The sequence below is a fragment of the Mesoplodon densirostris genome, chromosome 12, assembly GCF_025265405.1.
Source record: "Mesoplodon densirostris isolate mMesDen1 chromosome 12, mMesDen1 primary haplotype, whole genome shotgun sequence".
In the NCBI taxonomy this organism is placed as follows: domain Eukaryota; kingdom Metazoa; phylum Chordata; class Mammalia; order Artiodactyla; family Ziphiidae; genus Mesoplodon; species Mesoplodon densirostris.
The window spans coordinates 49,449,873-49,465,383 of record NC_082672.1 but is presented as its reverse complement, the minus strand read 5'-3'; the positions used below and the strand labels follow the sequence as shown (position 1 = coordinate 49,465,383).

At 36.2% G+C, this 15,511-nt stretch overlaps 1 protein-coding gene across 2 annotated transcripts in view; it reads right to left on the bottom strand.

Moving 5' to 3' along the window:
- The window catches only part of CDK19 (cyclin dependent kinase 19), a 181,723-nt gene that overhangs the window by 109,810 nt on the left and 56,402 nt on the right, over positions 1 to 15,511 (bottom strand). For both annotated transcript variants that reach the window (XM_060115056.1, XM_060115057.1), the window contains one exon: positions 8,988 to 9,063. In XM_060115056.1, the coding sequence (XP_059971039.1) occupies positions 8,988 to 9,063 (76 nt within the window). The remainder of the gene's footprint in view (positions 1 to 8,987; positions 9,064 to 15,511) is intronic.

Here is a 15,511-nt window from a genome sequence, read left to right as displayed (position 1 = left end):
CGGTCTGGGAGGATCCCGCGTGCCGCGGAGCGGCTGGGCCCGTGGGCCATGGCCGCTGGGCCTGCGCGTCCGGAGCCTGTGCTCCGCAGGGGGAGAGGCCACGACAGTGAGAGGCCCACCTACCGCCAAAAAAAAAAAAAAAAAAAAAAAAAAAAAAAGAATTGTTTTGTCTAAATATTTATGAGATTTAGTTGACAGTCTGGTTATAAGGTGAAGCTGAGAATGACCTGGAACATCAGCAAGTTAAGAGGCTCAGGGATTCTGAGAATCCAGGCAACCCATGGACTGCTGCATGGCCTGCTTCCTTGGCACTGCCAGCCCTCGAAGCAAATCAGGTACAACATGATTCCCCCTGAAAACACCTTCATTTCTATAGCCACCTAGAAAATGGGTCCTTGCTCAAGATATAGAGAAGTAATGGTGAAGTCCAGATACAACCTCAAGTCTATCTGATACCAAAGTCCATATTCTCTCCCACTTTACAATCTGAAACCTAAGCCATATTTTTTTTTCAAATAAATACTTTGTTTTCCCACTTCAGTCTCTTATTTTGAATGCAGAATTACCAAGTTTGTTAAATTTTATAATTCAGTATCTTCTATAATAATAAACGTTAAAAATTAAATGTATAGTTCCTTAAAAATAATTTACTTTGACCACAGAAAACAATTTTAACTGAAAGTTATGTTTTTTTAGTTAGAGTTTAAGTAGGAAAAAGTTACGATCAATAATAATAATAAAACAACCATTGACACACACACACGAGAAACTGGTGAGCAAAACCAGTATTATCTCTTCTCAAACTGTTCCTTCTCATATTTGTCACCTTTATACAAAACCGCAGAAACTGATATGGCCCACCTCTTTTCTACCATTGGCAACAATAGGTATTTAAATCTGCTGCTGAGAATACAAAGATTGGTCACTTAGTCTTCTCAGAGGAAACATAAAGCAGCTTGAAACATACTCCAAAAGGTGCATGCATGCACACACACGTACACACACATACACGAATAATAATAACTTTGAAGAGACTCATGACCTAATATCTACAGTAAGGTAGACAGATACACCAAAGGACTGGAGAATCGATCTGCTTGCCGACTCCTTCTACCTGCCCACTTGTACTTTTTCAGCTTTTGAAAGGATCTATTTTCCATCCTATGATGGTTCCTCCCTTTGTGCTGACCCTATATCCATCTCCCAGACTCATCCTAAAATAATCCCAAACCCTACTCCCCAACTCATACAAGGCTTCATTTTTCATTACAAGAGTCTGCAAGAATATATTTATTTAAATGCCAAACAAATTAAATATATTATCTTCATGAGAAAAGTAGTAACTATCACTATCCAATGCAAGGGGAAAAAAAACCCCACATTTTAAAGAAGAAAAAAATCTATGCTGAGTCTTCAATCCCAAAAGTAAACTTCTGTTTGTCTCTAAGGAGAACACAAAGATCATATCAAAGAACAGATTTTGCTCCAAGACGATTTCATACACGATTAATTTAGTTCTAGTCTCCCAAATCATGCCAACCTTTTTATGAAAATAATTATTACAGAAGACCATGTTAAGAGTCTACTGAAAAAAGAAAACTTTTTATACCTTTAGTATTTTTCACAAAAATCTTAATACTATATTTTGATTTTGTCCCTTGCATAGAAAGGGTAAATTACCTGAATCACAGATTTATTTCCACACATCTATACTCTTAGAAAGTTGGACACATATTTAAGAAAAAATCTGCACTCAGTGCAACATAAAAGCAACTGAGATACAATTAAATAATCTTAATGAGAATAAACAGACATTTCTCAACTTTCAATTCATGAAATTTAACAAAACAGTTTTAAGGTTGATAAAAATAAATGTATTAGTAAGAATTAGAGCTTTGAGACTTCCCTGGTGGCACAGTGGTTAAGAATCCACCTGCCAATGCAGGGGACACGGGTTCGAGCCCTGGTCCAGGAAGATCCCACATCCCGTGGAGCAACTAAGCCCATGCACCACAACTACTGAGCTTGCGCTCTAGAGCCCGCAAGCCACAACTACTGAGCCCGCATGCCAAAACTACTGAAGCCCACGTGCCTAGAGCCCATGCTCCACAACAAGGGAAGTCACCACAATGAGAAGCTCGCGCACCGCAGCAAAGAGAAGACCCCGCTTGCCACAATTAGAGAAAGCCCGCACGCAGCAACGACAACCCAACGGAGCCAAAAATAAAATAAATAAAAATAAAAAAAGAATTACAGTTCTCAAGGAATCCACAGCAAACACACATTTTACCATTTCCATTTCATAAATTAAAAAAAAAAAGGGCTAATTCCTTGAAGACAACAGAAAGTTCCAAGCATTCCACTTAAGTTTACATAGCGGCCTGCTACGCCACCAAGGTGGCAAGACAGGGGGAAAAAATAGTAGCAAATAATGTTTTAACTGCCACTCCACCCTGCGTGCTTTGTGCTATGCAGAAAAACGGCAAGCAACAATCCATTACAACTGATCCCACCTGTCACCATGGGAGCATCGATTCTGGGATGCTGGCAGAGACATACACTGGGAAAAACTGAGCAGAGGTGACTGAGGAAGTGGCTTCTCAGTAACACAAGGCAAAACTGAGGAAGACGCAATCTGACATGAAGTCAGGTTTTCTCTATTTCTCTTCCCTCCTCAACCTATGCCCTCCATCCTTCTTCGCTTCACTAATTTTCCTTCCAGTCTGTCTTCACTTTCTTTGGGACCATCTCAATTTTCTTTTTTTTTTTTTTTTGGTGGTGAGCAGGCCTCTCACTGTTGTGGTCCCTCCCGTTGTGGAGCACAGGCTCTGGACGCGCAGGCTCAGCGGCCATGGCTCACGGGCCCAGCCGCTCCACGGCATGTGGGATCTTCCCAGACCGGAGCACAAATCTGTGTCCCCTGCATCGGCAGGCGGACTCTCAACCACTGCACCACCAGGGAAGCCCTCAATTTTTTGAAGAGTACTCCAGAGTTATAATTTTTCTTATATCCCACAGAACTAGCACAATTATTATTTTGATAGTTAAAATTTTACCTTTGTATTACCCCAGATGAAATTACATTTTATAAAAAATTGATGGACTCCTCACTCTTATGGGAAAAAAATCCTCTGTATTTTTGCAAAGAAAAAAGTCTAGAAGACTATACACAAAATATTAATAGTGATTATTTCTAAATGTTAGTGTTAACAGATGCTCTTAACATGCTTTTTCTACACTCTCTGAGAATTTTTTTTTTTTTTTTTTTTTTTTTTTTTTTGCGGTACACGGACCTCTTACTGTTGTGGCCTCTCCCGTTGCGGAGCACAGGCTCCGGACGCGCAGGCTCAGCGGCCATGGCTCACGGGCCCAGCCGCTCCGCAGCATGTGGGATCCTACCGGACCGGGGCACGAACCCGTGTCCCCTGCATCGGCAGGCGGACTCTCAACCACTGCGCCACCAGGGAAGTCCTCTGAGAATTTTATAATAAACATTTTTGAATTTCATAACCAGGAAACAAATTAATGTGATCTGAATTAATGGTGTTTATCACTTTTCCAACCTAGCAACCTTATGATTACACAGGCCACAAAGGTAAAAAAAAAACTTTACATTAGAACTCCCCTGTAACCTCAAGATAAAAGGGCTCACGTTCACACGTTCCTAGTATGTTCATCACCCAGAATTATTCCCTGTTATGGCATATTGTAAACTGTAAAGCACTGTACAAAGATATGGGGTTATAATTCACCTGTGATCAATAAGGTTCAAATGAAATTAAAATGTGGTATGATTTTCTTTATTGGTGACACTTGAGGTAGTAATGCATCTTAGTTCTTAAACTTCTTCCCATCCTGTACACATTCTTCCAAGTTCATTCCATGGCTACAAGTTCTTTGACTTCTTTTCTCATCATCCAACCCTGCTCTCAGAAGGTGTCCTGCAGTCACAGTCCCATCCTTTTAGAGTAATGAGTGAAATTGTTCATAATTTTCTCCAAATCAAAAGCCTCTTACCTATGTGTCTATATATGAATGAGAAAATGCCAGGAGGTAGATAATATTATGGGATACAGAAGGAAAAAGGCAAAGAACAAGTTCTATCTGCTTTTTCATTTATGATGTTGTCTACAATTCTCCCCAACCTATCAGTCCCTCCTAACTTCTCTGACTCTCTACCACCTTACATTTTCTGTCCTACTGCATCAGTCAAAAAAAATTCGTATTCTCCCTTCTTACACTGGGCTTATAATGAAGAAAACAGTACAGTCATGCAGACTGGTGCCATGACTGGTCTCCTACTTTAGGTGGACTATAACACTTCTATAACCTTATTTTTGATCAGCAAATTTTCAAATAGCCTTCAATAACTTAAAACATTCACCACATTAACATTCACACACACACAAAAAAAGAGGCACAAGAATGTAACTACCTCATCATCTCCCTAGCAAACTGACATATGTTGACACCATCCTTTCTTCTGTCACTGTAGTTTCACAGGATAAACTATCTGTTCCATTTCCTATTCAAGGCCAATCCCTCCAGCTTTGCTTGTGATCCATTGATTCTTATAAATTCCTCTTTCACAGACCCTTGATCCACTAATAATCCCATATGCCTTTACTGATTTCCCCCTGAATTTACTGAGCTATAAGTGCATACCATTTTCAAGTTTTATTATTGATACAAACCCATGAAACCATCATGACAATCACAATGATGAAGACTTACATCATCCCTAAGAGACTCCTCATGCTCCTTTGTAATACGTCCCTGTTTCTATTCCCATCCCCACACAGTCAATGATCTACTATCCACCACTACAGATTAGTTTTCATTTTCTAGAATTTTCTATAAATGAAACTAGGTAGTAAAGACTGTAACCATGCCAATATGCAAAGCTATGGGTATGTCCAGGAAATATCTGAAAAGACTCTAATCTCACATCTCTTAATGCCATACAAGCAGGACTTAAAGGCTAAAGCAGAGTTTCATTAAACAACAAGATACCACTACACACCTATTAGAATGGCTAAATCCAGAACACTGACAACAACAAATATTGGTGAGGATGTGGAGCAACAGGAACTCTCATCCACTGGTAGTGAGAATGCAAAATGGCACAGCCACTTTGTAAGACAGTTTGGTGGTTTCTTACTAAACTAAACATACTCTTACCATGCAGTCCAGCAACTGTGCTGATATTTGCCCAAAGGAATTGAAAAGTTATGCCCACAAAAAAGCCTACACACAATGTTTACAGCAGCTTTACTCATAATTACCAAAACTTGGAAGCAACCAAGATGTACTTTAGTAGATGAATGTGTAAACAAACTGTAATACATCGAGATGATGGAATATTATTCAGCACTAAAAAGAAATGAGCTATCAAGCCATGACAGATATGGAGGAATTTTAAATGCATATTATTAAGTGAAAGAAGCCAATCTCAAAAGGCTACATACTGTATGATTCCATCTATATGACATTCTGGAAAAGGCAAAATTATGTAAACAGTAAAAAGATCTGTGATTACGGGGAAGGGGGTGGGGAATGGGTTTAGGATGAACAGGTGTGGCACAGAAGATTTTTAGGGCAGTGGAACTACTCTGTATGATACCATAATGGTGGATACATGTCATTAGACATCTGTCCAAACCCATAAAGTATACAACACCAAGAGTGAACCCTAAAGTAAACTATGGTCTTTGAGTATCAACATAGGTTCATCAGTTGTAACAAATGTACTACTCTGGTGGAGGATGTTGCTAATAGGTTAGGCTATGCATGTGTTGGGGTAGGGAGTATATGGGAAATCTCTAGAACTTTCATTCAATTTTGCTGTAAACTTAATACTGCTCTAAAACGTAAAGTCTATTAAAAAAAGAAGAAGAAGAAGAAGAAGAAGAACCATATAGCAAGTTTGGAATCAAAAAGTAAAATAACTACAATGAAAATTTCACTAGAGGGGGGCTTAGCAGCAAATTCAAGCTGGCAGAAGAAAGAATCAGCAAACTTGAAGATAGGCAATTGAAAATATCCTGTCTGAGCAATAAATAGAAAAAGAGAATTAGAAAAAAATCAACAGAGCCTCAGTGACCTTTGGGACACCATCAAGCCTGTAAATATAATGGCAGTCTCAGGAGGAAAGGAGAGAAAGAAAAGGGCAGAAAGAATATCTAAAGAAATGATGGCTGAAAACTTCCCAACTTTGATTAAAAAAAAAAATTAATCTCTACATTCAAGAAACTCAACGAATTCCAAGTAGGTTCCACACCTACACATATCATAATCAAACTTTCAAAAGACAAAGACAAAGAGAGAATCTTGAAAGTAGCAAGAAAATAACTCCTAATGTTCAAGAGATTCTCATGGATTAACAGCTGACTTCTCATCAGAGACCACGGAGGCCAAAAGGCAGTGAGATAACATAGTCAAGGTGAAGAAAGAAAAAGACTGTCATTCAAGAATTCTATATCCGTCAAAACTATGCTGCAAAAAACAAAGGAGAAACAGGTGATGAAGGAAAAAAAAGAAGAAATTAAGATAGTCCCAAATACAAAAACTGAGAAAATTCATTCCTAGAAGATCTGCTCTACAAAAAAATACTAAAGGGAGACCTTCAGTTAAAATCAAATAACTATATATATGACAGTAACCCATATCTACACAAAAAATAAAGAGCACTGGTAAAGGTAACAACATGGGTAAATAGAAAAGACAGCATAAATGTATTTTTGTTCTTAACTCTTTTTTCTTCTATGTGATTTAAAAGACAACTGCATAAAGCAATAATTATAAAACTGTGTCCATGAGCTTATAATTTACAAAGAAGTATGCACTTAGCCACTATGCAATAACATACATGCTAACCTTCTGTCAAAATCCCTATCATGTTGCAGGTACGTCATTCAGGAAATGATAAAAAAAATTATTCAATCCAGAAACTCTGCATACTTCCTAAAGTTCTATTAGGCAAACCCTCAATAAAAATATAGAAACTGTGAATGAGTTTAAGAGTTAAGTTTTTCCAGCTTCTGCACAACAAAAGAAGCAATCAACAAAATGAAAAGGCAACCTACAGAGTACAAGATATTTACAAACTATTTATCTGATAAGTGGTTAATATCCAAAATATATCAGGAACGCATACAACTCAATAGCAAAAATCATCATCAACATCATCATCCAATTAAAAAATGGGCAGAGGGACTGAACAGATATTTTTCCAAAGAATAAGATATACAGATGGCCAGCAGGTCCATGAAAAGGTGCTCAACATGACTAATCATCAAGGAAATGCAAATCAAAACCACAGTAAGATATCACCTCACACCTGCTGAAATGGCTACTATCATAAAATAAGACATGACAAATGCTAGTGAGGATGTTGAGAAAACAGAACCCATGTATTCCTCAGAAGACACGTCTCTGTTTCAAAAAGAACATCTAGAATTGGGTTTTCATTTCCTAATAATCAATACCTTAAATTTCAGCTATTAACCCAATTAACTCATGGAAGTTGAATTAATGCTATACTAAATTATGGTACTCTAAAATAGCAAAACTGCACACCAGTGATATTCATATTGGTTGAAATAATAATGTTATGACTTTCAGGGAGTTAAAAATCATATATCAAATGCTTATTCTGGTAGGGCATTATAAACACCAATTTACAGCTAATGGAAAACTGCCAAAATGAAAATTTTAAATAATAAATTTATATTCTAAAGCAAACTTAGGATCATATAGAACTTTTTTGTTCTGTTAATTTATTGATTTGTTCAAAAAACATTTATGGGGCACCTGCTATGTGCCAGGTAGTTATGCTAGGAACTAGGGATAAAAAGACAAGGTCCCTGCCCTTCAAGCTGTGAACAGTCTAGTGAGAAGCTCCGATTCTGAAATCAAAGAATTTATGACTAGAAGGGACCTAATAATTCCCTTATTTCACAAATAAGGAAACTGAGACTCATGGCTAGCTTAGCCACTAAGGTGTAAAGAAATCCTGCCTCATGTGTTCTTTGCATCATTCTTTTTCTTATGATTAAGAGTGATGATGTAGTGCTTCCATGTGAGTGAAGTAGAAATATGGAACCATGGGCAATATATGTAATAATTACCAAATGAGAGACAGAAATATCTAATGGATATAGACAATATATTTAATAATTTAGAGACAGAAATCCCTTATAGATGTGATATCATGATAAAGCCCCAATAAGAAACTAAAACACTAAAATAAGAAACTGAGGAACTAAAATAAGGGAACATAATATTAACACTTCTAAGCCATAATTATGATTTTGCCTCTGTTTACTGATCTGTAAAATGGGGATATTAAAAGTACTTATTTCATGATTGTTGTGAAAATTAAATTAATTAATACTTAAAAGCACTTAGTAAGCCTGGTACCTGGTAAATATTCAGGAAATGTTAGGTATTCTTATGGACAATCATTTCTTAAATGTACAAGTATGCCATATAAAGACACACACAAAAAATGATCTTTCTTTAAGGAATTCTCCTATTATTGTAATAGTCTTATTTTTCTAGCAACTAGTAAAATGTAACACCAAAACACTTATTTCAGAAAAAATATTTTATATGCATAGTATCTAACAGTATCACCCTCTTCTCTATAAAGACATATATCACTCCTAAAACTACAGGAAAGACAGATATTAAATTACTAACTTAAATTAATAATTATACTCAATCATAATTCAAGTTAATTAAATAATAATTTAGCTCAGTATTCCTAAGATTATAAATCCTAAATATCATTAAGAGAATGTTCAACAATGACTTTCAAGTAATCAAAAAGTTTATGCAACTTTTCTCATCTTATATAAAATATCCTTAAACTAATTAACATCTTTGAAATAACATGCATTCTATATATTAGTGAAGCTTTTATATTAATATCAATCACCATCCAATATCATAACAAAATAAATAATGTATATATGTCCACTTACTGCAATCTCTCTACAAGCCGACATGGATATTCCCGTGCCTTCAATTTGCTTCAATGCATATTCCTTTTCATCTTTTCTGCATATGAACAAAAAAAATTATTTTTTTCTACATGTTATTTTCAGATTCAAAACTGTAACTACAAAAACAATGAAATGCACAACTCTCAGTGATATGTAAACACCCTCACTATGCATGCATTGCTTATTATTTCTGATATTTCCATTACAATAATGTGAAATACCAAAAAAATTCATGTCACAATGAAAACACTAGACAGAGCCAAAATACAAAATTGAAACAGAACAGGATACTAAACACAGCACTAGTTTCAAAAAGTAAACAAGCATAAATATAAACTCAAGCATATTGCAAGATAATTCTACTGTCTTAATTATCTGGAGTCCATGAAAGCATTCTGTTATAAACATGAATTACAAAAATAAATGACAGATGTAAACTTCTATATTTGTTTAAAGTAATTTCACAGTATAAGACCCACTTAATAAATGGGGGAGTTATAGAAGAATGTTTACCCACTAAGACACACTAGTTTTCATCTAGGACAGGGGACATTCAAAATCCCTAAGACCTCAACCAAAAGCCTTGGAAACACTTCAGAATTGGCCACCAACACCTCATTCTCAAGACATCTAGGAAAAACTCAGTAGTTACAGTGAATTTTCCAATTAATGGAGGTAGAATTAGGAATTCTGGGAAACCCCGGTAGTTACCAGGGTGCTTAACCAAGGGAAGACAACAGCTCAATAATGGTGATACGGTCCATAAAATAGTAATAGTGTCAGATGAGTGTCTAGTGCAACACTGTATCCTCAGGGTACAGACACCAGAACCAGCCACAGCAAGGCCCCAGCTGAATGTTGCAAATGTGATTCCTATCACTGGTTATTCTGACAAGAGGAGTATAATCCATGCCCTCTGAGTTTTGCCTTTTGATTATATTAGGGCCTCAACAGGGTATCACCATGTCATGAAGGTTTTGTCAAATAATAGTACCTAAGTGGTGCCGCATCTGTCCTACTTACCTATTCCTCATTTTCCCCATTCTGTGTTTACTAGCAGATAAAGCAGTTTAAGAGGTTACTCATAATATGCATTTTAAAACATCATTTTACATGCATTTTGAAGATTTTCACAATCATGTATGTTTTGAGCAAATAATTGAGTTATGGTTACTTTTTCCCACAGTCTGAAAATTATATCCATTTTTCTTCCAATATATGACATTCAGGAAACAATTAAGCAGCATTTTGATAAACAGAAATTGTACCACATATGTCAACAGGATAGACTGTTATGCAATTATTAAAATGATAATCATGAAGATCATTAGAAACATGGAAAATGTTTACCATATGTTGCTGAGAAAATACATAAATCATACTGTATAAAAATATATACATTTAGACATGTTGAAGGTGATATAAAAAAAGAAAAAGTTGTGTTAAGATGTAGAAAGTTATGTTAACTACCTTAAGGCCAATATTATATTGTCTTTTAAATTAGAATTAGAGGGAAAAAGAAAAAAAAATAATTTGATACTCTGAAAACAGTCACCTATTAAAACAATCTTTAGTATTTTCAAAGTGATATCTTAGGCATGTTTTTGTTTTGTTTTGTTTTTTGGCGATACGCGGGCCTCACACTGTTGTGGCCTCTCCCGTTGCAGAGCACAGGCTCCGGACGCGCAGGCTCAGTGGCCATGGCTCACGGGCCCAGCCACTCCACAACATGTGGGATCTTCCTGGACCAGGTACAAACCCGTGTCCCCTGCATCGGCAGGCAGACTCTCAACCACTGCACCACCGGGGAAGCCCTTAGGCATGTTTTAAAGAGCAAAGTGTTCCTTTTTCTCCATCCTGTTTCCTCCAAACATAAAACTACACGTTTTTCAGACCACCCAGAGGCCACTAAGAAGTACAAGCAGCAGGTGAAGGTGACTGAATGTAATTAAAGCCAAATATCCCCCCTACCTTTAAAGTATGTATGGGTATGTGTGTGAAAGCATTTGTGCCTGAGATGCTTAACACAATGCTTACAATGTAAATTTCATACAATTAACAATTAAATTAACTACCAGGTATCTACTACTAAATATTTAATTGAATAAATTCTTAAAGTTATACATGCTTTCTGACAAAACTGTCATATGAAATTAGAATTTTCTTTTAAACAGAAATATTTCAATCCCCAGTTCCCCTAAATGAAGTACTCCAAAAGCTCATGTAATTGCATAGTTTTATTTTTAATACTGTAAAGAATATTATACAATCTGGATAGGTTATTGTTGCTATGGAAACTATAAGGTTTTTGCAGTAAGTCAAAAAGTGCAAAATTAACACATCACATTAATGACTTTTGAATTTCACATCCAGGCTGTCAAAAGAATTTGAAAGCTTGAGCAGAATAGGCTGAAGCATAGGCCTCTTACCCTGAATTATATGGATAGGATCTAGGAACAAACCCAGTAATTATTTCACTTAATAAGTTTAAATATAACTTCCATCTGCTAAATTAATAAAATACTCCAAGATGTGCAAACTTAAGATTTATCTGCAGTTTTTGCATTGAGAATGAAATAAAGTGCATATATCATTACCAGTTCTCTTGTATATTAACTGTTGGATGATAAGCGATGATGTGGCACCTCTGAGGTTCACCATATGAAGAAGTGGCAGAATCCCAGCGGGCATATGGACTCACTTTCATCACTGTGCTATGTCAATGCCAATCTGTGGTCAGATGCCAATACCTTAGTTATGAAAACTAAAGATTTGTCCTTTCCCACAATGCCCACAAATATTTCAGTGACTGGCACATGGGGCAGAGAAGCCTTATTGCTCTCATCCCATGTGAGAGCCCTTCTCAGGGAGCTCGTGTGAAAATTCATACCCCATGGCTTATATGTTTCAGGCACACATAATATTAAGTATCATAAAGGTATAATTTGTTCTTTTATCTGACAAGGCTGAAAAAGAGGTGAACCTGGCCTCCATGGCTGTGATAACCTGGCTTTTAGAGGCAGCCCAGTTCTTCCCTAAAACTATGTTATTTCTAAATTACTTTTATCTAAATAAAAGTTTATTATTTACTATAATAAAGACAGAGCAATTCCAAAGCCTTAAGGGAAACTGCTTTCTAAATTTTAGTGCGTATTAGATACTACCGTTAGAGCAACTGCACATTGAAAATAATTAAAGGAGTTTACTAAATAAATCCAGGTGAATTAAAAATAAATTTATAGTATAAACATGGATTTATATAATATAGAATGTTTTGAATTTAAAGACATTTCTCCTATACATCTGTAATATGTATCAAAACCATGCCAGCTTCCCTCTCAGCATTCATCACAAAGAAAAACAAGTGTTAAATGGGAACATTATATAACTACAAAATAGAAAAATTAATTTGGCAGAGACTGGGATTCTATTACATTTTCCATCTGAGACACTATGTTCTGGAAAACTCTTGATGAAAGCAATTCTATAGATAGTACAAAAAATAAGAAGCACATATTTGTGCAAATTGTAGAAATCACTGACTTAAAATGAAAGCATTATCTCAGGCAGAAAACTAGGCTCAGTGGTAGAATTTAAATGTAATTCAGGGAAGAATTTCTCAAGCCTAAAGACGCAGTTTCAGTAGGAACATCTTTTGAATGAACTATTAGGAACTGGTCTAATGAAAAAAATAGTCTTATACCTTTCAAAAATGTCCAAGTTTGATGACCAGCCTCCAGTCACATTTAGCAAGGTGACGCACCATTCAGCAGCTCATATGCACAAGTGTAGTTAAGGTTTGGTCAAACCCCACTCATTACAATCATAATTAGACAGGTCCAAGGCTTTTTGGCTCCTATTAATAATACTACCTACCTGGTGTCCAGATCAGCCCTGGGCCATCTTTGGTCCCAAGGACCTATGACAGACAAAAAATTTAGAAGAATCTTTTAAGAAAAGATGAAGGAATTCAAGCTCAAGCAAAACCAAGGGGAAAATTTTAGTCTTCAAACTAATAGGGTTAAAATCCTTTTTTGTTTCTAAGGAAAACAGATGGTCCTTACTATTTTATTTTACATCAAGCAACAAACAAACACAGAATCAATATTTTATGTTCCAATACTGTGCCAAACTCTGAGGATGAACAAAAGACTAGTTACCCTAGATATCAGAGTTCACAATCCACCTGGAAAGAGATTCTGAGTGGGAAATATAAACAGATAACTCTGATATGACTCCCTCTGCACCCAAGACATATGCATAACAGGCACAGAGAGAATGAGACTAGTATTTCTTCTCAGAGCTTTAAGGAAGATAACTACATAGTGATGCCTTTGAGAGAGGAGTTTCCCAGGCAGAAAAGGGACGAGAGGGTCAGAGAATTCCAGGTAGAAGTAGGGCTTGAGAAAAATAAACAGGAAACCGCCAGTATTCAGTATGGCTGGAAGCTGGGGGCATGACGACAAGGTACAAGAGATGAGGTTAGGTTAGAAAAGTAAAGGGAAGGGACCGAGTTCGGCAAAGAAACTTGTACTTCATATGTAAACAGTGTGGAGCAAAAGGTTTTGAGAACAGAGAAGGTACATAACAGATCTTTGCTCAGAGAGATTAATCTGGTAACTACAAACTGGCGGCAGAGCAAACATCTGGGAGGTTGCTCAAACGTCCAAAGAAGAGGAGATGAGGACTAGATTAGAATAGGCAGAGGAGAACAAATATGGACTCAAAAGACATTCCTAAAAAAAAAAAAAAAAAAAAAAGACATTCCTGCGTCAGAAGTGATATAATTTAGTAACCACTTTGATTCTGTAGGTGAAGGAAAGGAAGGCTGTGAAGATGGGTGAAGCTTCCACTTTGCCTAATCGTGCCAATGATAACGATTAAGCAGAGAAATAATGACATGAATAAATGGAGACCAGGAAATGGAAGATTTTATCCTAAAGGCAGTGAAAGTTACATATGAAGACTAATCTTATTAGGAAACACTGAGATTAGAGGTGTGAAAAACAATTAGGAGTTACTGCAATGAAAGGGTGAGAAGGAAAGACCCTGAATTAGTATAATAGAATGTTAGCTTCCAAAAGGTGCTTGCAACAATCCTGTTACAACCTCCTCATGAAGATGAAGAAGTTAGGCCATCAGCCAGAAGCAGAGCTCAGGTGAAATCTTCCAAGTGCAACATTCTCCATAACAGAATGGTAACTAACAATAAGACTGGAGAAAAGAAGAAATACTTGTGACAGTCATTTTTAAAGAGTAATTGGCAGGACCAAATGAACAAATGATGAAAATCAAGAAGGCTGAATCAAAGATAAGTCTGGGGTTCTGGCTTGGTTGATGGGGAGGATGATACTATTGAGAACAAACCTCAAGTCACATCTCAGCAGGTTCTTCAGCTTGTAAATGATTGCTTCAGATAGAAAGAAACTCTAACCAAAAATATCTGAGAAGTTCAAAAAGAAGATGCCCTGAAGATGTTACCAGGCTTATTGTGGTGATTATTTCACAATACATACAAATATTGAATCATTACAATTTTTTACACCTGAAACTAATATAATGTTATATGTCAATTACACCTTGATTAAAAAAAAAAGATGTTTACTGAGGGCCTGCCATAGGAGTTTCAGATTTAAAGGACTTGAGCTTACAGACATGATGTTGGATTGGAGGAAGTAGCACGTAGATAAATAATGTTTTTGGTGCCCAGGAAAGAAGTTGAGACAACATGGGAAGGAGGAAAGGAGAACAAGAGAGAAGAAAAGAAGAAAGACAGAACAATTTCTGAACACTTCTCTCTCACATCCCTTAAGAAGACAAACAATTCTATGAATTCGTCCTTTAAGTTTTCTTTTCAAAACCTTAAGGCTAGAATTCAAGTTAAAGGAATCATCAGAAATATAGTACTCGAGACGGCACAGTATGACCATCTACAGATTTTACAACCAGGTGTTACCAATAAGACTTTATTCAAACAATATGACACCTGAGTCTTGTCAACTTTTTTTTTTTTGCAGTTTTTTAAAATTGAAGTACAGCTGATTTACAATGTGTCAGGTGTACAGCAAAGAGATTCAGTTATGCACATATATAATCTTTTTCAGATTCCTTTCCCTTATAGGTTATTACAAGATACTGAATATAGTTCCCTGTGCTATAACAGTAGGTCCTTGTTCTTTATCTATTTTATATATAGTAGTGTGTATCTGTTACTCCCAAATCCCTAACTTATCCATCCCCCCTTTATGTCTGTAAGTCTATCTCTGTTTTCTAATCATATGGTATTTGTCTTTCTCTGACATACTTCACTTAGTATGATAATCTCTAAGTATTCATTTTGTTGCAAATGGCATTATTTCATTCTTTTTTATGGCTGAGTAATATTCCACTGTGTATATATACCACATCTTCTTTATCCATTCACCTGTTGATGGACATTTACGTTGCTTCCATGTCTTGGCTACTGTAAATAGTGCTATGAATATTGGGGTACATATATCTTT